The sequence below is a fragment of the Anarrhichthys ocellatus genome, unplaced genomic scaffold, assembly GCF_004355925.1.
Source record: "Anarrhichthys ocellatus isolate YVR2014 unplaced genomic scaffold, GSC_Weel_1.0 scaffold17, whole genome shotgun sequence".
Taxonomy (NCBI): Eukaryota; Metazoa; Chordata; class Actinopteri; order Perciformes; family Anarhichadidae; genus Anarrhichthys; species Anarrhichthys ocellatus.
In genome coordinates, this window is record NW_022280047.1 from 5,742,329 (window position 1) to 5,768,301 (window position 25,973).

General features: G+C 40.9%; 2 protein-coding genes across 4 annotated transcripts in view; both read left to right on the top strand.

The window, feature by feature from the left end:
- Positions 1 to 18,071, top strand: part of pdlim5a (PDZ and LIM domain 5a) — a 55,160-nt gene extending 37,089 nt beyond the window's left edge. The window contains exons 8-13 of one of the 3 annotated variants that reach the window (XM_031856323.1): positions 9,673 to 9,755; positions 12,657 to 12,858; positions 14,459 to 14,639; positions 16,157 to 16,277; positions 16,522 to 16,637; positions 16,856 to 18,071. In XM_031856323.1, the coding sequence (XP_031712183.1) occupies positions 9,673 to 9,755; positions 12,657 to 12,858; positions 14,459 to 14,639; positions 16,157 to 16,277; positions 16,522 to 16,637; positions 16,856 to 16,945 (793 nt within the window). In that variant the 3' untranslated portion in view covers positions 16,946 to 18,071. Of the gene's footprint in view, positions 1 to 1,636; positions 1,709 to 2,074; positions 2,771 to 2,887; positions 3,184 to 9,672; positions 9,756 to 12,656; positions 12,859 to 14,458; positions 14,640 to 16,156; positions 16,278 to 16,521; positions 16,638 to 16,855 lie in introns of those variants that run through there. The other 2 variants (XM_031856322.1, XM_031856321.1) reach the window with 2 other exon arrangements.
- A 2,735-nt stretch (positions 18,072 to 20,806) lies between these two features.
- Positions 20,807 to 25,973, top strand: part of bmpr1ba (bone morphogenetic protein receptor, type IBa) — a 65,898-nt gene continuing 60,731 nt past the window's right edge. The window contains exon 1 of the mRNA XM_031856536.1: positions 20,807 to 20,866. The gene's annotated coding sequence lies outside the window, so the exon portion shown is untranslated. The remainder of the gene's footprint in view (positions 20,867 to 25,973) is intronic.

The following is a 25,973-nucleotide window of genomic DNA, read 5'->3' on the forward strand; positions in this document are numbered from 1 at the left end:
CTGCTGAAGGGATAAATGCTTATGGACTTGTGGAAATAAAGGAAATAAATCAAACAATACTGGAGTGAACGCTTGTAAAGGAACTAGTGGAGTTTCTTTGTGTACGTGTGTGTGTGTGTGTGTGTGTGTGTGTGGGCTTGTCCTTTACTGTTTCTTTATGTGGCTGTACTGCGCTGGCCTCATTCAGACCTTTTAATGAAGTGCTGCTTACGTGCTCAGCCACTCCACTGACTCCAGCCATAAAGGTATACTGCTGCGTAAATACTGACTTTTATTAGTGTGTTGACCTCATTATACATGAATTTGGGTTTGGTCACAGCATTTGTATGCTCCTCTCTGTGTACAAGGTAGTGATTTCATGAAACCAGGGCTATCTGCATACTAATAAAAGCTAAAACATTTATTTGGATAGTTAGGATAAAGTATTGAGTTTAAAATGTGTCACCAGCGTATTTGTGTGTGTTTTTTCCACATTAATGGGTTTGGAAGACAAGTAATCCAAAGTTTTTTATTAAATGGGATCCAATAAAATACTCTGAACAAATTAAAATATGTAGTTGTCAATCTGCATCTCTGCCTATCACAGACTTCCGACTACATTAATGTATTGTCTTCCCTAGAGATACATAGTACATACACTGACTCCATACTGTATATTGTAATGTGCTGGCTGTGATGCAGGCAGCCAACAGGACCGGTTCCCACGGTGGTGAGAAAAGGCAGACAACATTTTAATGGACCTCTCAGTCTATGTTCATTCTTATTAAACATGATGTGATATACAGATATCTCAAATGTGTAAATAGGCAAACCCTGCAGCCTATTATGGAAGTCTGCATACAGCTAATGAGAGAGATGCAAAACTGTCAGTCCCACTTTTTTTTTTTTACAAATGCACTACATCACTGCACTGCTGGGAAGGTGTGTGGTTTGGATTAAGAAGGCTATTGCTGAGGTTATTGAATATAGCAAATCTGGCTTTGGTCTGTCTGATAGTGCATTAGTTATGAATGTCCCTTCATTTTATTTGGACTGTTGCAATGTCATGAGAGACACTTCAAACCCATATATAAGCTTTTTATGAAAAAAAGTGTCTTTTAATATGGTGTCATCTGAAAAGTGGGAAGAGAATTCAAAGTTTTCTTGCATGTATATTATATAAAAAACAATATCTTATTTGATATGCTGCTGGAATGTAAACAGATCAACCAGATCGCTGCTGAAAGACATTTGTATGGTATAAGGCAAGTCAGGAAGGCTCTTTTCAGTGAGCAGGTTGTTCAGCTTTGATGGTGTGCAAAGTGACTGTATAAATGCTGTTAATGCTTGCAATGCAACGGTATTTTTTGAGGCCCTTGCTATGTAAAATATGTCTCCAGTGCCTCTACATTTATTTCAACCCTAGGTTTACTCTCTGCAGATTTAATCACAGTTAATTCCTTGGCGATTGTAATGGTGTTGCATTTTGAAAACAGCCGGACGTCTGGTGGCTGAAATGTATCTTCTGTGTTTTGAGTTAAAAAAAAAAATACTATTAATACTGTAGCTAATAAAATGATTACGTGTTTTCCTTGTCTTCCTTTCTTTCTGTTTCTGGTGTCCCTTTCCTTCCTTCCATTCTCCCCTTCTTCCTCAGTTCCTCCACTCTTTACTCTTCTAGTTGTCCCACTGAATCTAAGACAAACAGTGGGCAGGTCACGTATAAATGGTATAAATCATCATTAAACTTGTGACACCTTTTTTTTACACCTCTCCACCTGTCATGTTAAATTGTCCCACAACACGGCAGTCACTTTTAAATAAAACAGCATTTACGAAAAGGCTTTTTTAATGTAATCACAGGTACTAACTAACCATGCGTGTTCACACATGTGGCCAATCATTTGATGTGTTACAAACTGAAGTTTAATACACTGTGATTTTGCAAGCTATAACACAGTTTTCACATTAGAGCATTTACTGATCACTTTAACACCTCCACTATAACAAACTCCTTCTTCAATCTAACTATATATTTGAAATGCATCTAAAAACTATTATGTGTTATTATGGTCTGCTATCTGTTATCTGCCAGTGACAGATCTCCAACACATCAATCCATTGACCAAATAGAGGTTTCACGCTCAGCCTTCAGTGGACTGAATGATGCAGGAGCCACGTCCACATCTGATCACATTGACCAACCACAGCCACAGGTGGCAGGCTCGTCAGCCAATCAGCAATGGCCAGAGGAGGGCGCTACAATCCCCAACTATTTCCTCGTTTCTGAACCTGGCAGCTTCTTAAAAACTCAATATCAAGAGAACAATGCCTCATCTACAACACCCCTTCACTTAGTTGCCATCCCAATGACATATTCAAGTTCTTTTAACATGTTTTATCAAGTACACCCAACCCATTTGTCTAATATCAACTATCCATTAGCTCCAATGTATGTACCTTTGACGCACACTAGTTCAACCCCAAGCCAAATACAATTATGTCAAACCCAAACGCCAAATAACACGTCTCTTGATGCGATGTTAATGCCAGCACACGTCCCACATTTTCTCGGACCGAGTCCTGTTTGTACCCACACTCCAGCATCCCGTTTACCTGTTTCTAGTGTATCGCCTGCTCAAGAACTTAACTTGTCACCAGGTAGCGACTCCTCATTAGTTCAAAACCAAGCACCTGAGGCTTCTTCTGATCCTGGCCCTGTCCTCAGGCCAGCTGCTTCAGATGGTGCAGTTCCAGAGCCACCAGGCTTTCAACAGCTCACAGATGAAAGGTACATTGAGCTTGAGATGTTCTATTAATGCTGACAGCATTACACTAAAATGCATAATAGGTCGAAAAAAGGATTTGACTGTTATCATTTTCTTTACTTTGTACTGCCTTGGTCTAGCAATTCCCATGTGACACCACTAGAGGACAGCACAGACTCAAGGTCGTTTCACTGATGATGATGGTGATGACCACAAATTATATAGACAAGCTACCAAATCTCTAAAGGCCATGCAGACTCGGTTTGACCTTTCTCCTCAACACAGGTGCTGCGCAACACTTCAAATACTTGATGCACATGAAGTAAACTTTTCGGTGACAGGTCATTAAATTGCTTCACTTATCTGTGCAATTTGTGTGTCTGTATGTGTGTCCCTTCAGTTCTGCAGCTCAAGTCAATACTCGTCTATCTCGTATATCAACACGTCATCGTGTTTTTTCTACCAAACCAGTCAGGTACAGTGCCACTTAAGTGTTGCGAGAACTACAAATTAGGTCACTGTTAGGAGGAACGATACCAATCTGCCACAATTACTGAAACAATGTTTTTATCATTTTTTTCAGTATTTTCTGTGGAGGAATTTAATTTCACTTTGGTTACGTATTTGTAAACAGGAGAGAGATCCTGTCAAGTCCTCTGGACTTCCTGCCCAGAGCAGCCCCCTGCCCCCCTCCTCTCACCCCCAGCGCTCCCAAACAGCCCACACAAAACACACAACCTAAGCACAGCAGTCCGGTGCGGGCGAGGTAAACAGAGTGTTCCAGTGTTGTGTGTGTGCTTCACCCTGAAAGTATCCTTCTGTGTTCCCTGCCAACACCCTCTATCTTTAGGCTTTAATTGACTACTTCTGAAACCCTTTTCTCTTTCTATCTTTTTTTACACAATTGACACATTGGATCCGTCACGATGTACCTTTCCTCCTCTGCCTCCTCAATGTGTCATCGCCTTGTCAGAACAACTTATCAGAGCAGTCCTTGGCCTCCGGAGAAGGCAGTGTCTCACTGCTTATTGGACGCCCTGCTAATCACTCCAATCACTCAAGCGCCGCCGCTACGCTTGAAGAAGAAGAAAAAGAAGCGTCGTAGCGTCAGTGAGCTGCAGCTGTCGAAGAACAAGAGGTAGACGGGGCAGACCTGGACACAACTAGCTTTAACTTTCTTGACTGCTAGAGAATTGTTCTTTGACACTGTTTTAAGTTTAAAACAATTAAGAAAAATCAATATTAATCATTAATTCATTTCGTATTGATTGTGGTTTAAATTTGAATACAGTTTTGTCCATGTCTGAGTCCAGGAAAGAGTGACAATAATATACTCATCTACTTCACAAATAATGCGATATGACGTGTGGACACTCATTCACTCATTGATGAACACTAATGTGATGTGATGCATGTTTGTTTCACATTAATAGCACTCAAAATAATTTCAACAAGGAAGACGACGATTTGTTGTGTAATTTGACTAATATAATTATTTATTTTTTAATGGTAGAGGTATACCTAAATGTATCATGTAGTTTAAATAACCTGTGAGTCCACTGAACATGCCATTCATTGCAGTGAAGAAGCTTTGTTTAGTAAGAGCTTGCCAGCAATGAGAGACACGGTCCATATGTCTCTGTGGAGACAACTCATGACATTCCGTGGTCACTGTGAAACAACTTGGCAGCATCTCACAGAGATCAGTCAGTGGCTAGTCGACACAACTGCACACATTTAAACCGTGAAGTATTAAAAGTGTATGCGTGAGGGAGAGTTTGAGTGCGTGGGTGTCTTTGTCATTGTGTGTGCGTGTGTGAATGCACATGGAAGATATAGTGTGTGAGGATTGAATGCGATCCAAAGAATATCACAGTGCTATAGACCATCTGTTGTGTGGTGGAGAGAGCTGCTGGACAGCAGTCAGCTATTTTAATGGACCATTTGTTCAATGTTCAAACCAAACCAACACATTTATGAGATGCATAAAACAAGTTCTCGTCGGAGCTACAGTACACAAGGGGTTACTTTTTAACATATGTAAACAGTCGGGGTACTGAGATGTACTCTTTTTACTCTATCACTTCATATCAGCAAACAAGAAGTCTTATTTTCAGCCGGTGCTGAAAACAAGACTTCAGATAACATAATGACAGGAAAAACTAGAAAGAGCTCAGTACTCAGTAGAGTGCAGATCTCTACCAGGTGTGTCTGCAATGACCACTACTGTATTGTGTAATCCCAATTGGCTAATCCCCCTTTAGGTGTCAGGTGTAAACTGTAAGGTGTCGTAAAACGCACTTCATTTAAACTCAAAAACAAGCGGCAGTTAATGCAGGCAATCAGTTCGAAGCCATCGTATAAGACACGTCGTACATTCTTGCCAAAAACAAAATCAAACTTCAGCCGATGAATGGTGGTGAGGTAGTGTGTGTACTGGTAGTTCCATCTGTGGTTAGCTAAAACACACCGTCCAAAACAATAAAAGTGAGCCGCTGAGCAGCGGCGGAGAGCTATGCAGCAGTATTTCCATTAGCTGTTAGCTAAACACACCACATACTGTTATCCCCCCCACTGTGGCCGCAGAGTCGGAGATGGGGGGTCGCAGATGCACTAAGCTGTGTAATCACTAGCGGCTCCTACCGGGCCAGGGACCGGTTAACAGTAGTGAGTGAGGAGTCAGCAGGAAGCTAATGGCAGTATATCCTTGAGCATTGGAGCCATAACAGGGCACCCAATATATTATGCAGTTTGTTGCAGCAGAATGCGAGATAGCCGTGGACAGAGGTGCTCACTCACTCACTCACTCACTCACTCACTCACTCAACACACTCTGACGCCAACACACACAGGACTGATCGCATGATCCTCCTGGCAGAAATAACAACAGAGATGCAGAGCATCGGCCGATGACAGTGTAGTGATACATGATTTTAAATTTCTATGTTGCACTGTATTAATGTAAAAAAGTGTAGAACACTGAGACAGAACAAGAAGATGGATGAAAAGAAAATCAATGTATTCCTCTCTCCGTCCCTCCTTCCTCCCATCCCTCTTTAATCATCCCTTCAGTTAACAAGGTTCATATGTGACCCAGTGCGTCCAGATGGTCAGCTCTCTAACTGGCTACTATTGAATCAGAACAGCGGGGCCTCCATTAATCAACCAATCACAGTCTTGCAGAATACAATTAAGTTCCCATATAATTGGCCTGATTGGTGGAGAATATTAACGAGCTGTGCTGTAATTGGCTCTAATGAATGAAGGACTGGGGAGCATCTTATTTCCTGCTCTACTTGTCACCTGTTTTTAGCCAATTACCAAAGCTAATGAAAATGAATGTCGTTAGCTTGTTCGCCACGATAATTTGAATGGATGTCACTCTAGCCTTTAATCTCACAGAGCATTATAGCTCCATAGCATAATGAGGAGGTCTTTTCTGTTCTTCACAGGACCGTTCTGCTTGGTAAATTGGCGCCAGCTGATGCTCTTGTTTCTGTTTCAGTATAGAGAAAACTGCAAATTTAGTTTGATTAACTAGCCAGAAAGCTTACTGATTTACTTGCTTAATGTGCTACTTTGCTAGCTTTATGGTGACTTATAGCAGTGGTTGGGCAACCTGGGGGTCACTCATTGGTTTAATTGCTCACAGCTAATGTCTAAAGTATGGCCATGAATAGAATGGGAGCAAATGAAAGAGCTATACAAGCGGGTGTGGAAGTGCTGTTGGTCATGCAAAATTGTTGGCAGTAGGTAGAATGTAAATACTGAAAATGGTAATGAAATTGTAGCATTTAATTATCAGTATTTATTTATTTGCACTTTTAGTATTTTTTTGTTCATTGGTACTTTTTAAATATACTTATATAATGCTTATGTAAATGCCTTTTACAGTTATTTTCTTTACTACTTGTTTACATTCCTAACCTTCATTTGTCCAGCTTTGTTTTCCTCTTTACTAGCTGTTATTCTATATCTGTGTAAGTAAATCTAGGGACATGCAAAAAAAAAATTCTGCAAGAGCACACGTGCTTGTCAAATAAATCAGATTCTGAAATTGTGGCTATGGCACTGTCTGCCTACTGTCTATACTCTCTTTCTCTCACTCTGGCTATAGACTTAAGAAGTTAGTATTGGCTCCTCCTGTCAGACACATGGTATACAAAATGATAAGCAGATAATAAGAATGAAGTGAGATGTTCTGCAGTGTGACAGTCTCTTTCCTATGGAGAGTACTTAAATCAGGACTGTATCAGCCGAAGGCTGATTAGCTGGAATCAATGCTAACAAAACAGTCCACAGGGTGCATTCATCACAATGCTTGTCACTGCACTGTAGCTTGTGTGCTCATTGTTTAACATTGTTTATATTCATTCATCAGATTCCTTTTCTAACCATGTGCCCATTCAGTTAAGATTCACATTGTGTTCGTGTTGTCTTCTTTGTATTTGACAATAACAACTACTAAGGGTCGGATTGCCATTTTGGACAGCTATATATAACCAACTATCTCCGTCACTTTGTGTGTATGTTGCTTTCCTTATTTCTGTGATATGTTTTCCTCTCACACCAAAGGGTGTCTTGGCATCGGTCTGCCACAGAAGAGGGGGACCCTCTCTTCTCTTCTCCCGTCAATGCTGTCTATGTCTTTAGGTACATTTAAAGTCTCCTCTCCTCTCCTCTCGTTGTGAGTTGTACATTTGACCACATCTCCCACAACTGCTATTCCACAGTACTTATTCAGAAAGCTTGTGAACTCTCTGTAGGGACCATTTGATGTTGTGGCTCATGGCAGAGGCAGGGAGGTCAGCTCATACACAGAGCATCTACTGAGGTGTAGTTGGCACACAGACGTATGCGACCGTCTTCCTCTATCTTTCTCTCTGTCGCTCTCTGCCTGTTGATTTACCTCATGGTTTCTATCACTCTCGCTCATTTTTTTTCTCTTTCGCTCTTTCTCACTCACACAAAACAAACAGGCAAAACTCAACGTAACTATGACTGCAGTTGCCACAACACTCGTCTCCCATGAGTCCCCGAACAGCCAAGCACAAGGGGAAGACAGCAGTGATCCGACTGTTGGCATCGGCCACAAATATGCATTATGGGTGTAATATGTCTGGGGAGAGATTGCTGGCCCACCCAAGCTCCTCAACTGGCACTGATGAACACACACACACACACACACACACACACACACACTTGATGTTACTCATAGAGATGTTATTCATTTTGCATCATATTAAAGGGCAATGGAGAGTTTGAGGCTCTGAGGCCACATTTGATTGAAGAGCAGAGACATTTTGCTCCGTTCCACCGCGATAGACGAGCTCTGGCACCTCCGCGAGGACAGGAAGTTAAACGCAAAAGGACTTTTAAAGCCTTTCTCGTTTGTTTTTTTAATAACTAACCAGCAAACTTTATTTTTTTCAATGTATAACTTAATTTCAATGAAGCAAGAAAACCTTTTTATGAAAATATGTCGTACCATATTTGTTTTTATATTTAATGTATTATCTATGTGATTAATAACGGTGATGTGAAATGTTGTGAAAAATCAGTCAATACAACCCTAAATAAGAGAACAAAAAATGTTTTTTTCCTAGAAAAGGAAAGAAGGTGCTGCCCTACGTAGACCCAATTAAATGTTTTTCCTGATAAAAGCATTGCACAGTGAACAACTTTAACAAGCAGACAGTTTGCATCATGAGGAAGTATTTCGCTTAAATATGTATGTTTTGTCCTGCAAGTGAACAATTTGAGAGAATGTGTGAACTCAAAAGAATATATATCTGCCAAAAAAAAAAGGTTTTGCCTTACTACTCAAAACACTATCGCGGATATTACACGTTTACATTTCTTTAGAGACAAACTGTGTCACCCAGTTTTACAGCACTGTTGGCTGAATATAAACTGAAAACCCATCATTGGGTCAATTTGTCTATTTTGTGTTGAGAGCTGATCCTGTGAGGTCATTTCCCCTCTTCTGTCAATTGAATTTAGTGTTTTGGCATCGTTTGATATGATCACCGCTAAATTTTACTGCAGAGTCTCTCAACATTTCTCAGCCTTTGACCCAAATGTAAAATTTAGTGGGCTCATGAACGTGCCGTGGGGATTCATTAAGTGCGTCTCTTCATGACCTCAATGAAGCGTCCAAACTCTTACATTTAAAAAAAAAAAAGGGAGATGGCAACAATATCTATATATATATGCGGTAGTTGTAAAATATAGAAATCATCCACTGAAAAAGGTAAACCCTAAACTGCACTATAGGAACTCTGTCTCCCCTCCATCATTAGTGCTGCCAGTCTGGCATTTGTCTACAGCACACATGTGGAATGGGCGCTTTATTTCACTCTAGCGTGGTCCATTACTCTCTGTTAAGTCATTTATATTGATATACTGGCATCATTATTGAATGGGTGTGCTATATCGTCAGTGCTGTGCAAACCTACTCGTCTCCTATCCATCATGGGGCCGGTGGCCTGGACTCTGTTCTGCTGTGAAAGTGGCAGATGGGCAACATATTTGTGCTCAAGTAGGAAGTGCACCATGAAGTTGAGTACTGTACTGTTTTGGCTGTAGCGGCCATGCTGTGTTTTGTTTGGTACCATATTTGTCTTTGCTCTGTCAGCAGGTAGGTGGTCTGGAACCTGTCTTACTGCATTTTGACAGGAACTTGAAAAATGAGAGCGTGCTTGCGTGGCGTTTCTTTTTTCTAATGGCCACGGAAACAGCATCTTTGTAAGATACAGACTGAGCAGGAGGCAAATAGCAACCATGTCTTTTTGCAATCTAAGCAGTGCAAATTGAGTTTCATGTGCAGGGGCCATGGTTTCTGATGTGTTTTCATTCAATTAATTACATTTCAAAACCTATTAATTGATTTACATATCATTTCCAATTTTTTCTCTCTGCACAGTGAGGAAGGGGAGGAGCCAGAACCCAACAGCCATGAGTCTGCAGTTGTCAAGACCATGATCAAAGGACCTGTTGCCATCCAGGGTAAACACTGTGTGTGTGTTCCACTTGTGATAGCAGCTCATCTTTGATGTTTTTTTTTATTTACTTCTTCCCACATTAACAACGAGCACTGGTTATTGCCAGCTGTAATATTTCCACTCTGTTTAAAATATGATTCATGGGTCGAGGAAGAATTGGCATGTGTCCTATTAATCCACCGAAATAACGTTTTGTGAAGGCATTAAAGAATACAGAATGTATTCATAATATATAGGTTTCAGCAACTAAAATACATTTTTTGTTCATCGAGCCAATTGCTGCATGAAATCTGTGAAATAGTACATTACCGCCTAAGTTCCGTTGCAAAATCCAACAAAAGTGTATCTGTCTGACTGTGTGTGAGTTGCTTTTACTGTAAGCATGTTGTGGGAGTGTTTCACTAAATTAACTATAGCGGAGAATAATCAGACTAATGTGCCTCAACTGTTTTCTTAGCATAAGTCACGGTAAATGCTGTAGAGTCCCCCAAAATAGATTCCTAAGAATAAAACTCTCATTTAGGAATTGAACTAAATTTTATTTCAAGTATGTATTTTGATTGATTAATGTATCCGACCTACAGTTCAACATAATATTGTTATTTTTTTCTTATACAAAAAATGTTTGGTTCCAAATCCTGGCATAGTGTAAAACTGATTTACTGCTGTAGGATTGAATGTTGTTTCAGCCAGTTAGCAAGGGGGACAGAGGCTTATTTTCCGTGCTTGAAGCGTGACACATGTTGTGAAATAGGTCACTGCAGACTTTCTTTTTCTTTTCTCGTCTTTTTCCTCTGTGGAAGCCCATTAAGCAGGCGGGAAGGCCCCGCTCTGCCTATGGCGCCTTGCTCACTCACACGTGTAGCAGTTTTACTCCGTTAGAAAGATAATATTTACTGAAGGGACCTGTCGGGAGTTATGAATAAAGTTTTAAAGGCAAGCCACAGAGCTGCAGTATAATGGCCCTACTCCATCTGCACTCAGACCATAGATTCAGAGATTGAATGTCTTTTCTGCACATTATTCTGCTTTTCATGTACATACCAACATATACATTACGTCTGTGAGTATATATTTATGAATCTAGCCTAATATGCTTCAACTTTTACCCCATCCATTCTGTCAGCACAAGTCAGTTCTCTCCCTGATGTAATTGCCACTCTACAAAAATCGTAAACGTAGTCACTTACCCATGGACCCAGGCTCATGAAAATATACTACTAGCCGTATAATGCCCTAGAAGCAGTAAGCCACTGATCCGTTATGAATCCTTAGTTGCAGTTAAGGAACCCAGACCGTCGGACACTGCCTTGTTGCAAATGCCTATTGTAAAATACTGTATATTGGCATGATGTTCAAATTCGAAAAATAAATAAAAAATAGGTACTTTTAGTGACAAACCTACAGAGAATTATCACCTGAATTTGCAGGTCTATAAAGCTCTACAGAGCTTTACAGCAAGTTTCAGCTCATTGCTGTTTAACCCGTAAGTTTTGGTTTTGGTTCACTTCTGTTCAAAAACAGAGCTAGAAGAAGAGTGAATACAACTATTGTATTTATCCAGAAACACAACTCCAAATCCATTTGAATGTTGCTCTGCTGGTTGTTTAAATAAGCAGCTGTTTGCTACCAACTTCGCTAGATCAACGTGTTGATATGTTCTGTTCACAACTTGTTTCTGCTGCCCCCAAGTGGCCAAACAAATCTGTTATTGCAGGTTCAACCAGGGATTAACCTCTGGGTCTGATAAGTGAAGCCAATGAAGAAGTGCTTTAAATTTGGATTATTTTTAGTAACCAGAAGACGTGACGACTCTGCTTGCAAAAATAAGTCAGATTGTATTGAAGTCCAAGGAGAAAATGGCCCTACTTCTGACTTGATTTATTACCATACTAAACTTTGTAACATGAGTTTATGTTCTCAAAAGCTAATTTCAAGTCTTCTTCAATACAGCATGATGTTCATTTTGGTAAATGATGGTCCCATTTACAGTAAAATAGAGGGAAACGCAGGGTATGCTTTAGGAGTTGGCTACCTTGTGATTGACAGGTCGCTACAATGGCATTTCCGGTCTGGGAGTTGTCCTTGTTTTCGGTCCTACAACTTTTACCTTTTCACTGTGTGTTTTAAGACCATAAAAGTGATTGTAACATTTTGGTCACCTAAAAATGTCTTCATGCGTTCGGTTGCTCCACCCTCTTGTGTCACTTCTGGTGATGGTGATGGACAAAATGCTGAACAAAAGGTTCCAAACGGTAGTCCACGGACCAATAGGTGACGTCACGGTGACTGCGTCCAATTCTTACATACAGCCTATGGGTTTAACCTGAAATTAATTCCTTACAAGCCCCAACATTTTATGTAAACCCGGCCCCATTCCTAGCCGAAACAGACACACTTAAACATGGCATGTTATGGTAAATCCAAGCTCTAAAAGTAGCCCTAGCCTCCCCAAGCACACACATACAAAAACAAATCTCCATCCACAGTGTGGAGATCAAAGGCCAAGCTACATGTTTAGCCAGGTGTGGGTCTGGGTTTTAACTGAGGGGATGTCTTGGTGGTCTATGTCTGTGTGTGTGTGTGTGTGCATGCACATAATATGCATAGGAATGTGTCAAAGGTGGGGTGAAAGATTCAGGGAAGATTGATGGGGTGAATTCATGGTTTTGACAACAGTAGTCAGCCAGCTGCGTGCACCGCCATGACACCTGCTGGGTGTATAGACAAAGAGGGTAGAGGTCAAATAACTTACACACCTGGGAGGAAAACACAGACGCACACAGACACACATCCGTTGTGATGCTCTGAGTGCTCACTTCTTTTGTTGTCAATTTGTTCCTTCTTCCTTTTACCGTCTCTGTTTCATCATTATAACCTTTTATCTCCACTCCATCTTCTTCAGGTCACGGTCCACGTACAGGTTTGATCACCCCATCTTTCGGTATGAAGGGTAATGGAATTGCCAGTGTTCCGAAAGGTCCTGTCCCAGCCCGACCTTTACCTCAGCCCCACCCTAAAGACGAGGACACCCTGGTCCAGATGGCAGAACACATCCCTGCTGGGACTCGGACGCCCATGTGTGCCCACTGCAACATGGTGATCAGGTGAGGGACAAATACCGTGGCTAATGCTGTCACGTCATTTATCAACTTACGAATGACTTAAGGATCTTTGAAGGGACTATATGGATTTTTATAATCCTACGTTTTTAACCAGGGGCCTCTATTTACCTACAGTGATCACTGTACACGCATTATTCTTGGTAGCAAGCTGCAGAATGAATATCATGAATGAAGAATCTATGGCCTCACTCATCAGGATGGAATGAGGCTGTCATCACCATGTATAGTTCAAATTGTGAGAGAAAACAGTTGACATGCATGGCGTTTCGCTCTATCATGTCATGCTCATATGCTGCTTGCACAAGGATATAATCAAAAAACAGGCAATCTCTTCCACTCGGCTGCACAGACATCCATTTGTACTTAAGCAAATTAAGATCGGAAAGGAAAATATGTCCAATTCTCAATTATTCATTGTCCCAGTTCAGCACTTAAAATAATTGACTGGGGAACCCATCTCGGGTAAATAATCTGCGTATGAAACTGTAGAACTACAAAGATCTGACTGTAGTGTAGATAAGGGGAAGGGGAATTAAGTTGCACCTGCAGATCAAACTGTGGTGATGTTGCACACGTACAGTATGTAGACACTGAATGCAAAACACACACACACACACACACACACACACACAAACAAACACTATATAGGCTGATACAACTCTTGGTTATCCTGTTCAGTTTTCCGCTTAATTATAGGGTTTGTCTTTTTTTGTTTTCCTCTTGTGTAAATCCAACAAGAGCTGTATACATGTGCACATCACTTCCTCATCCTCCTTCCTGCCTACTTCTCTTCATCTCATGACTGCCCTAACCCAACTGTTATCTAACTTGTGTCACCTTACATGACATCCCACTAAGGATATAGGGTAGCTCACATGCTAATGGGGGCCAAGCCGAGAATGCTCAGATAAGCATAGCTAAGCTATTGTGTGGAGTAAATTAGTCTCTGTTGTTTTCCCACTTTACCTAATCATCAAAGTGGACAGTGCCAAGGTGCTGTCTCAGTGGACGCAGAGGGCGATGGTAGCAGTAAGACCTTTTATGACGTCAACACATTACATTTCTAAACTGTGTTCCTCGTTTCTGAAGCAACAATGAGTGACCTGAATGGAATACTGAAACAATGAATCCATTACTTGATCGAACAATTCTGATACTAATCATAATAATCACAATGTACATTGTGATCAATGTAATGACTCTGTTATAGGAAGATCGGAGAAGCAGGAAATATGCTGAGTTACCAAGAGGCAGCTTGTAGAAGTGTGTTATTCACATTCATTTATTCATTTGCGGTTTGCCCCATTCGCCCTCTAGTGGCTGTTTGTAGACATGACGATGAAAACACAATACATTAATAACTACATGACCTATCAGCATAACTGTGGAGCAATGCAGTTTACTTTGCATATGTACTTGCATTCATGACGAGGTAATCATCATAATACAAGTACTTATAATAATTAGCCTGTGTATCATGGGTTCATTTTTTCCAATACAGAGTTATTTGGTAACTTCAGTTCAAAACTTAAAGTTGATTGCCACTTATCCTGTTGTCTCTTCTTGTGTTTTTTCCCCCCAGAGGACCATTTTTGGTAGCAATGGGGAAATCATGGCATAAGGAGGAATTTAACTGTGCCCACTGCCGTACATCCCTGGCAGAGATAGGCTTTGTGGAGGAACAGGGATCTGTCTACTGTGAACACTGCTATGAAGATTTCTTGGCTCCGTCATGCAGCCGCTGCCAGGCCAAGATACTGGGGGTGAGTTGGTGTGAAGCTAAATAGAGCAGGAGGGTGTGTGTGTGTGTGTGTCTGTGTGTGTGTGTGTGTGTGTATACATTGTTGTCTGGCTGCTCTTGTCTTGTCTGTTTTGTGATGGCCATTCAACAGAATGTACTGTACAGTTCAGATTCATTAACTTTGATAATTTCATGCAATGCTAAAAGACAATGAAGATGACAACAAAACTCTAGCATTGCAGTGCAAGGAAAGATAACGTGGAGAATTTGCCTGAAGATTTTAAGTCGGTACCATTCACTCACTTGTACAGCTGACCTTTACATTGTGTGTGTGTGGCTGTTTCAAACTCAACCACCTGTTGTTTGGAGACCAAAAGCGATACTTCTCTTGGCAAACCTCTTCTCAGTGCAAACCTGTCACACAGACCAATGTCTTGACTTCATTTGTTTTATAGCTTTTGTGCTTCAGAATGAATAAACAGTGTGTAACACTGTGAACAGACTGGTTTACAGCAACTACATCTTGATGTTTGTAGCTAAAACATCCAACTTCTCAATGTGAGATTAAATAGAAGTTGACCCAACCTTTAAACTGATACATGTGTCAGACTTTATTGCTATGGAATCCAGTTCTCTTCATACCTTCTTCTGTCATTTTACTTTGTGCATTAAGACCTATTTTTATCAATCTGAGACCAACTAATAAAGATACATTAAATGTACAGGTGTAGACATCTTCAAATGTTCACCTTTAGGGTCAGTCCAACCCCGGACGTGCATGATAAATGCTTTGGAGGCCAATGTAAGAAAGCTATAGGGAATTTCTATAGTGACCACCACTGAAACTCAGGAATGTGGTATATGTTCTGGTGTTAGGAGAATTAGGCTTAGAGGCCTCGAGGCTGCAGGTGTAGCATGAACCCAGAGTGTCAGGAAGCTGAGATCTCTGCTCTCATAACAGATCTGACATTTATCCCTCACGTGTTCTAACCTCTTTAGCCTCTATGCCTTTCAACCCTCTATTTCTCACACATCTTCAACCAGCTTACAGCTTCTTATTAACCTGTTTTCTCACTCCCTCTCCCCTAATCCTTCATTTTACTGCGGCCCACCAACTTTCTATTGATTCCCTGTCCTGTCTTGTTCTCACAGTTTAAGGGTGGGAAAGAAAGCGGTTGGTCTATTTTATGCTGGGGTCATGTGGCCCACAAGAAAAGAAACAAACAAAGTATTTAAATGTGACATGAGAAGAAGACAGACTGCAGGAGAGTCTGTACATTTCTGATAACAGAGAAATGTATCCGTTATGATCAAGTAGGGGTTGATAATAGAAATGCATGTTTTTGTTCAGACATTAAATGCACAGCAGTGCTACAAATAATGACCCAATAAGCATTCAACACGGCAGCATCCCACCAAAAGCCTCTGTCTCCTGGATCTAATGTTCTAGTTACTGTGACCGACTCGCACAAAGACCAGTGCTACTAATGAACTGCATGATGCCTCCAACTAACCACACTGTTTGCTTTTTGCTCCCAGGAGGTGATAAATGCCCTCAAACAGTCGTGGCATGTCTACTGCTTCCTGTGCGCTTGCTGTCAGCAGCCAATCAGAAACAACACCTTCCACCTGGAGGATGGAGAGCCATACTGTGAACAAGGTGAGTGATATGGACTCTGAACAATATGCTGATTGGGCACAGAGATCTTGCTGACGGGGCGGATGAAGGCTGATTGGAGGACAAAAATCGGTGGATTGAAAGACAAATGTAGCTTTGTTATGAATAGACTTTTATTTTGGTGCCAACAATAAAGAAATAAATTAATTTCTGTAAAAAAAAATAAAGTGTTGATATTGTGTTCCGTGTGGTGTACGTCATGCCATGTTGCTTTGTGTGTCAAAAGACTTCTACAATATGTTTGGGACCTGCTGCCATGGCTGTGAGTTCCCCATTGAGGCTGGAGACAAGTTCCTGGAGGCCCTCGGTTACACCTGGCATGACACCTGCTTCATCTGCACTGTAAGTGAAGGATTAGTATACTCACAGTACAGTTAATTAAGAGACTATTATCCAGCTGACTGGACAAACACGCAGGAGCAGATTCAGTGATGTGATAAATGCACGTTCTGGCATTTTTATCATTATTTCTAATGAGATGGTGAGTTATCAATGAGGAGTTTAAAACTTTACTTATGTAACCGTTCTGTGTGTGTGTGTACGTGTATATTTTTCCTCAGGTGTGCTGCACCACTCTCGAAGGCCAGACCTTCTTCTCCAAGAAAGACAAACCTCTTTGCAGGAAACATGCTCACACACTGAAGATATGAATCTTGGACTTTCTTCACAACTTTCTAGCCTTACTTTCTCCCTTGGTGGATGGGACGGCCTCTTTATAGTTCTTGCAACAATAAATCTCAAGCAATACTCGCACGAGTATAGAGGTCAGAATAAGGGAAATATTGCCATGAATGCAAAAGTAAACTTGTTCTTGTCTTTGTACTGAGAACCATTGTAACACCAGTACTTTCCTCATGAGCAGCAAGTAAAGAATCACTGTTTTTACCACATTTCACCACAAATATTGATTTTAATCTGGATTTTATTGGCTCATGCATCCAAAAATAGAATAGTTTTACTGCCAAATGGTGATGATCACCAAAGTCAGACGTTCAATATGTAGGATTTTGTGATTCTAGTCTTTGACTTTATCCTATAGTCGTCATTTCTTAATCCAGAGTTTGATATTGAGCCCTAAATATATATTATCATACATACAAAATAGAAACATGTGTAACAAAATATGAAGGCCATATTATGTATATCTATGTATATTTGCTTACTATTATTGACTGACTTATCTTGATAATTGTGCTCCATACTGAGTGCCATATAGTTCAATGAACCATATTCATATTTTTACTTATTTTATCTCGTGCTATTTATAAAAATTGCATTCTTTTGTGGTTGAGTCCGTCCTCCATCTGCTTCAAAAAAGTGAGTAGCTCATTCTGTCCTGACCTGCAGGAAGAGAAGGTCAAACATAATCCTTGTGTTGTAAACTGTATATTTTATTTTGTTTATATGAGTGAGAAATGTCTTATCTGACAATATGTATTTAACTGTTTGAGTAACTGGGCTTTTCCTCTTCAGGGAATGGATTGGGGGGGGTTAGTTCTCTGTTGTTAGTATCAATATGTTGACTTGGAGATATTGACTTGTTATAATGGCTGAGGGGTACACTTGGTCTTTTCTGTTTAAATTAAAACACCAGAATACATGGCAGCAAAACTCACCTATTATTAATTTCACATATCAAAAGAAATCTGTGTTTTTTACGGTATGTGACAAAACTGTACAGTGTACAGTGATAATCCAACATGGGGAAAAGAGGCTAAAGTCTCTAAAAAACAATTAAAATGGATCTGATTTGTTTAATAAATGATGCTCTTTTAAACCCCCAAAAGAAATATCCTGTGTTTCCTTATGTTTGCTTTCTTCTCGCTCAGTGCAATACTATCTTACCACACTAAACTTTCTGCATTGCTTGAGAAAACCACATGGCAGCACAGAGGAGTCTGACATAAGCAGTGTGAAAAGCAGATGTCAACGCATGTCTCCACTATGCTGAGAAAGGACAGAGATGGAAAGAAAACAGAGAGGTGAAGCTGTGAGAGATGAGGACGTGAGCGTCGCCATGGTTGTAAGAATCTGTGAGTGATTCTTATCCAAATATTTGTTTCACGTTTTTACAAGACAAATTTACAAACCAAAAAAGACCCAGCCAGCCACCCACCACACAGACCAACATCACCTCCTTAGTATTACAATCATAACATACTGTATATTGATTACCCTTACAACAAAGAGTAATTCATCTTTACCAAGTAATTCATGTTTAAAGCTGATGCCACTCCAAGCCATTTCTAAAATGGGTATTTTTGTACATTCTTGGCAACAATACAATAACCTCATGCGAAATCTGCAGGCGTAGCTCCTTTCCACTCATTTAACCTCTTTTTTTATCTCTTGTGCATGGACCACCATCAGCTGACACTAAGACACAAGTATATGCCACACTAAACAATTTTAAATGTCTTCTGGTCTATTATGGGCATTCAAACATGCATGAATTATCACACAGACCTGCCCTCGCAGCTTCGTCTGCCGATGGACACCTTACCACGCACAATGAAATGGGAGCATTGCTAAGTGCAACGATGCCTCTGCAACAAACGGTTTATGGGTTATAAAAGGGCTGAAAGGTCGGGGGGCTATGAGTCAATTTTTCAGGCCTGGAGTGTAATCATGGCTGAGAAATTCGGAGCAGATTTGACAAGGTACACTGAAGTTACAACAATTTCCTTTTTTTATGGCGAAAGGAGATAATACAGCAAACAATGTTCCATGAAAATGAAAACGTTTAATAACTTTGGAGCGCAAAGGTCTCTTTTCCTGACCAAATCTGTAGGAGGAGTTCATTAAAGTACAGAACCTGTAAGAGGCTCAAAATAGGCTAAAAATTGAACATTAAATTCAAAATGGCTGACTCACTTTTGAGTTTTGGCATTTTTGTGCATCTCCACATGTTCATCCGTCTACCAAATTTCATAAATGTCTGTGAAACCTCAATGAGGGGCCTAATGTTAGAGACATTTTAGGGGGCACTATGGAGCCATAAACCCTCACCCTTCACAAAAAAATAAACATAAATTAAGTCCACAACGTCTAATGGCGTGCAAGCAAAATGTCCCAACTGTTTGAGCACTGTAAGCCTGTTTGTCCTTCTGTTTGTCCAGATGAAACACACAGGAGGTTCTGGATCTCCTCCTGGATAGCGTTTTGCTGCTGCTGAAAGCGGGAAGCCTGGGATCTCTGTCTTCTCAGGCCTCCTCCTTCTGTTTTTGGGGAGCTTCCCCCATCCTGCTTAGTTTATTCTGCAGCTTGGGACCTTGAGCCCTTCCAAACACTCTCCAACTCCTCTGCTTTTGAGCAAGCCTCAGACTCTTCTGTGTTTTTGTTAAACAGCTGCACCCTCAGGTAATGAATGGTGCTTCCAGGTTGCACCAAAGTCCTATTCAGCAGGGAGCTCTAACTTCATTGCCTCAAATTCATTTTTGATGGGCCACTTTCTTTACCTTTGAATGGTCCATGGTGTTGGAGGCCGGTTGCTTGACTCCTTCTGAGCTTCCTTCAGCATCATGCTGATCCATCTCACCTGGGATTTCAGATTCTCTGTATCTGGAGAGAGGAGATAGCTACATATCTCTCTCTGCATCAGATCTTTCTAAACATCTAATCATCTTTCTATTCTTGGAGATGATCAAGGAAATTGGCCAAGAGTCCTCTCGTATTTCAAGGTGTACTCTCCCCTTGGATCCACCTTGGATGAGGCTCGCTGTCCTTCAGTTCTCCTGCTCATAAAGGCAGCTAAATATTGAGTGAGTGTAACATTTATTTTCTAAGTTGGAGCCATTACTTCCTCCAGAAAGTGTATGAAACAGTTTGTTTTTCTTCCATTTGAAAGGAATCAGTTGCTGACCAAGCATCACAGACAAAAGAGACTATGATAGTATGAGGGTCAGGCTGAATCATCCTCCAGTAGTTTATGTCAGAGGTTATGTAATGGTAGTTTACATAGGATATCTGATTTGGGATTGGTTGTGCTAATTGCCTGTAATGCATCATGATTTGCAACATTTATTTGTAGTGTTTTTCACATAACACTTTTTACAAAGTGTATGCTTTCCCATCAAATTAATGTGAAAACACTGAAAAGCTCCTGTAAAAAATACATTTAAAAAAGCCTAAATTGCTAATAATTATAGTGGTTTTCAAATAAACACATTAGTTCCTGCACTTTGTTTTTTTCCAGGTTATTAGTGAATATATTATTACCGGTGAAGAGACAGCACAATTAGGCTTTTTTTAGCTGTTCATTATTTACAGTAGTTGTGGAAGCCAGTCAGGGCATGACTTCACTCAATCACCTTTGTCTTTGCTTATGCGCTTCTCCGTGGCATTAATCACCCCTCATACTGCTCGTGAGTGTGTGTGCGTTTGTGTGTGTGTGTGTGTGTCTGGGTGTGAGTAAAGAGAGAGAGAGAGAGAGAGAGAGAGAGAGAGAGGGGGAGAAAAGCCACAACTCTGGCGTGGAAAGAGACCGACTGGCATCTGTCCGGAGTAGCCTACCGAGTGCTAAATCGTCTCCTCTTCATCAATATAAGAAAACAAAGAAAGTAGCCTATAAGGTGAGTAGCCTAACGATCAACTTGGAGTGGAGGCGGGTGACTCAACAAACTCTTTGCGTGGTATTACTCTTCCAAAGTGACGCGACTGTTTGCAAACAAACCCCTTCGGAAGTGACAGGCGTTGCTCCTTTTGTTTACTAGGTGTTGACAGTCTGCTGCTCGTGCGGTTGACTCATTTATTGGAGATTTAGCTGAGCGCGTGGACGTTGTAGCAGCATATAAGAGTAGAAAAGTTTCAGTGATATAGAGTTTGAACAGTCTGCCCGTGGCTTCATATCAGCGGCGTTTACGTTCTTCTCAGCGCAGCATCATGTTTGGCCTTTCAGGATCACAGCATTTGTCATGAACCTATAGGACACTGTACTGCGTGCGTTGGGGAAACAATGTCCCAAAAAGGAGCAAGCATTACTGAACAGTGGCAGTGAGATTTGTTTTCATGTAGTGATTCATTTGTCAGGGCCAATATGTTTAGTTGTATTTGGTGTGAATGTGTGTGTGTGTTCAAGGTACCAGAAAATAACAATTTATTGTCCATATGTATCTGTGTAGTAGTAAAGGTAATGATCATATAATACAAGTTATTTTCAGAAAGAAACCAAATATTTTAACACTGACAGAGACGCACATAATGAATGTGGTCGCTAATTTCACAGTGATGATTTTCCTCTCACCAGTTTTTTTTAGGTATTACACATAATGGGAGACAGCATCATAAAAAAAAACAGCTGGATGTTTTAACTCAATTATAGTTGTGAGAGCGGATCAGCACATTACAAGACCTTGATAGCTGGTGTTTAGACGACTTTAAATCCAATACATTTCACTCAATTTAGATGCAGCTTTCTTTTGCACTAATAATTCCTGGATTGTGTTTCTTTAAAACGTTCACATGGAATGTGTCTGCCGAATGCTTTTTTTTAATGAATTCTGTAAAAATATTAATACAGATTATGTTCAACAATCACGTTACTCAGGTACCCTCACAACAAGTTGAAACCCTCTCTGGGATTCTTTGTATTTGGGAGACTGGCTCTACATATTGGAGTAGCAAAGACCTCCCTTTAATTTTTGAGACTTGGTGAAGTGAGCCCCCTTCTTCTTCAAGGGCTCAGAAAGCAGAAAAAAAGAGCCTCAACACAGCCTCCAGCACTGAATAACCTACAACCCCGTATTCCCCATACACCCCACTTATACACACACACACACACACACACACGCGGGCATGCACAAAGTATTCAACTCTCTCTCCGAGTCCAGTAACCAGGTCCAGGTGTTTGTCAGTGTGGGTTATGACAATAGTATATCTGCATGTGTGTGTACGTGTGCACATGAGCAAGCATGAGTGAATGTATATCCAGATGGCATAACGCTGTGGCTACAAATCTTACCTCACCTCATCTGAGGGGGTCCGGGGGCAGCAACACCGGGGAACCACGCAGGAAAACACTCAGCAAATGTGAATGAGAGGAGCAGACATCCAGATGTGTGTGTGTGTGTGTGTGTGTGTGTGTGTACTGTTTTCTTGGTTTGTCAATCCAGTAAGTATACGCAGTTGTTGAGGCTTCACAAGAAACAACAATTTAACTTAGGTCAGGAACGCATCACGCAAATCTGAGAAACAGCCACATTCTCAATTGGCTGTGTAATTGAGTTTCACATAGCAGCTGTAAACACAACATTTCCCTAATTTTCTGTTCCCGTTGTGTGTGTGTGTGTGTGTGTGTGCGCGCGTGTGTGTGAGAGGGAGCAGTTGAGACACTTAAAAAGTTTCAGACATCTCGTGACGCGAGACAAGGTGTCTGATTCTGACTGCTGGAAATTCAGATAACAGTGCTGGTGCTCAATCTACGCGCCAAGAATAGCAAATTTGTTAAAACCAAACTAAATTTCCGTCTGTTGAGTGGGACAGAAAGAGGAAAAGACTGACATAGGATACAGTCAAAAGGGTACATGACCATGCACAATGGGCCTATGGAGCAATATTCAGTTTATATCAAATGTCTGGTAAAGTCTGCTTGATTTATTCGAAGTGAGGTCAAAATCAAAATGAGAAAAAAAAAAATTGTTAACATACCCACATATCACAAAAATCTGTCGACGTATTTCCATATTTAAATATGTAGCTCTCAGAGAGTTCAGAGGAAATGAGATTTGGATCTCCCTACAGGGTGAGCAGTGGTGGCAGCCAGTGAACTTTCTCAAGTTTTCAGAACAACGTCCAAAAATGTTATAAGATTTTCATAAATGTGTCGTGTGCTTAACCATCTGACACTGCGATGGTTGCGTGCCTCTCACGCTTCTCCACTTATCGGGGGGGGGGGGGGGGGGGGGACCTTACTTAGGAAGCTGTAAATTTGCCTTAAGCACTTGAATCCAATTAGAGTCACTGCATTATTTCTGTGGAGGTAAACGTATCTAAGGAAATATGTTGAACAGCAATAAGACAGACATCAGGGCAAACATTGTATAGAGAGTAAAAGCTGTTGTTCATGGGAACCTGGGGACAGCTTGCCAGCGTTGTGCCTCCCTAATATCCAATTTCCTCAACTTAGCGATGGCGTTGATAACAATCAAAAAGAGATAACGGCCTTGAGCCCGAGGCCTTCTTCTCAAAGATCTATCTATCTTTCTTAATTACGGTGTCAATTTGATTTATAGGAACGCTCCAGCATTCATCTTCACAGGAATTATGTAACGCAAGGTGTTTTAGAAAGGTTTCCACAGGCCTTGAACATTATTAAAAGCTTATAGAGTTGAGGCGATACAAAATGCTCTTTCTTATCTTAATTAAAACCTAACTAACTCTGCTTTGAGAAGAGGATTTCTGTGCAAAGCAGCTGACCTGTTAACAACATGTTCTCTCTTGTTTTCTCCACTGCAGTGCTTTAATGCCATTGTGGTTGAGGTCAGGTGTTTTTGTTCTTTATCCAAAAAACAACAGCCTTTTAAGAAGCACCACTCCAGCAACACTCAGTGTGGTAAAGACGGGACTGTCTCTGTCTGCCAGACAGGCTTTCTAGCTCTCACATGTCATTGTCCTGATACAGTTGTTCAGATTTATTGAGGGTAGACGTGAACAGGTGAATAATTATTATTTTCCCTAAATCCTTAGTGCTGTGAGGTACACCATGTTTGTAAACTTTATCTTGACAAAAGACTCACTCAGCTGTCTGGAGCTCAAGAAACTCGAGCAACCCTCCTTTGAAATATCTCCACTTTCCAAAAAATGCTTTACATTTACATCTGGACACATGTTGTGCTCCAAAAGTTTATCTGAGCATTTTAATGCGAAATGACCCCCAGTTAATCTACGTTTATTTATTTTAAAGTGACTGAGTAAGCATCATTTAAAGTGTGCATGTATGTATGTCTTACATCTTCGTCTCCACACACATGGATCCCATCCGTTGTCCTCAGAAGCTGGGATGAGTTCAACATTTGACCCTTTCCTTTTCTAGATGGAAACTGTGATCTCTTGCCCATTCGAACAAGTATGCACTGACACATGTATATGCTCACAAGGCTTTAACTGAGCATCACACAATATACTCCTGGGATTTACTCAACAAACAAACAAATATTACAAATATACAAATGCACGTTTTTCTGCAACAGCATCCGTGTTTCTTACTATCTGTAACGCCGTGTAGACAGCAAGCATATCAGACGATTTTTATTTGCACTTCTGACGCAACAGATACAATGTTATTTGAATCTATTCAACTGGCTACTTGCAGTATATTCTTTTTGTCCCTTCAAAGCCTTAAGCGTGCAGTTAAACTGCTGCATTTGGCCCTTTTCACACTGCTGTACTCTTAATGGAGGGGACCAGTGTATAGCACATTTGTTTAGTCTCCTTTTATCCAGAGGAGTACTCTGGATAAAAGGAGACTTGTTAGTGGAGGACGTGAGTTGCGAGAGACAAGATGGGATCTCACAGGAAATGTTCCTTCTGGCTTGATGTAGATGAATGATGATGAAGACACCGATATGGCCGGTATGCAAAGAGAGATCAACAAAAGAGCGCTCACAGCAACAGTGGTGTTGTGCCTGTGTGAATGTGCTTTGTGTGTGTCTGTCTACAGGCTTGTGAGATAATAAAGTTGAGGTTTCAGTGTTTTTTATTCAGGTGTGTAATGCACATAGTGGTGCGTTTTATATGCACCTCTGTGCTTATCAGTCTTGTCTTTTCAGTACCTGCTCAGTCTCATTATTCTTATCTTCATCTCCATTACTCCCCTGTTGGCCCTCAGGGCGGACATTCATGATGGAGTTATTCTGTCCTGGTGCTCTATAATTCACACGGGGCACACAGTTCAGCCACTCCTTCCCCGGTCTTCCCCTTTTCTTTTGAATGACGTGACAAAAATTTGGCATCAGCACCTTTTTAGAAACGATACTTGAAATGTTCCAGCCTGGAACTGTTTATTGAGGACAGCTCCAGGACCCAAAGGGAAAATCATAGTAATCAACAAATGACTGTGACAACCTTTGTGGCTCAACTAAGGCTGAGAGTAGCATCGGTTGATGGTATGAAACAAGTTTAAATTATGATTTATTAGCCCGGCTAATAGCCCACAGAATCAGTTAAGGCTCACAGGGCGGATGTTAAAACAACTACCAGCCAGCTTCTGATCTCATGATTCGGCTATTTTTTTTCTCACTGCTCTCTAATTCACACCGGTCGGACAAGTCAGCCACTCCTCTTTAGGGTCTTTCCTCTTTGTTTTTTTTGGGGGAATTCTGCACCCTTTATGCACGAGCAAAGTCATTTTCTATAATCCCTCATCACCTTTTGGTGGTTAATCATCGCTTTTATACTGTATATAGCTATGTACATGTTAATGACTAAATGAAATAAAAGCCGGTGTATTGTTGATAAGAACATCCCTGATCACAAACATTAACAGGTTGAGCCCTGAGGGGGTTTTACCTCGCGTAGAGTTTTGCTTTGAACTGCGAGGCTGTTCTGTATTTGGTAGACCACAACTCTGTCTTCTTGTGTTTGCTTTGGCTCGTTCCTAACTGAAGTAATCACCGGGCCTGTAGTTCACTCAAAGGAGAGAGAGAGAGAGAGAGAGAGAGAGAGAGAGAGAGAGAGAGAGAG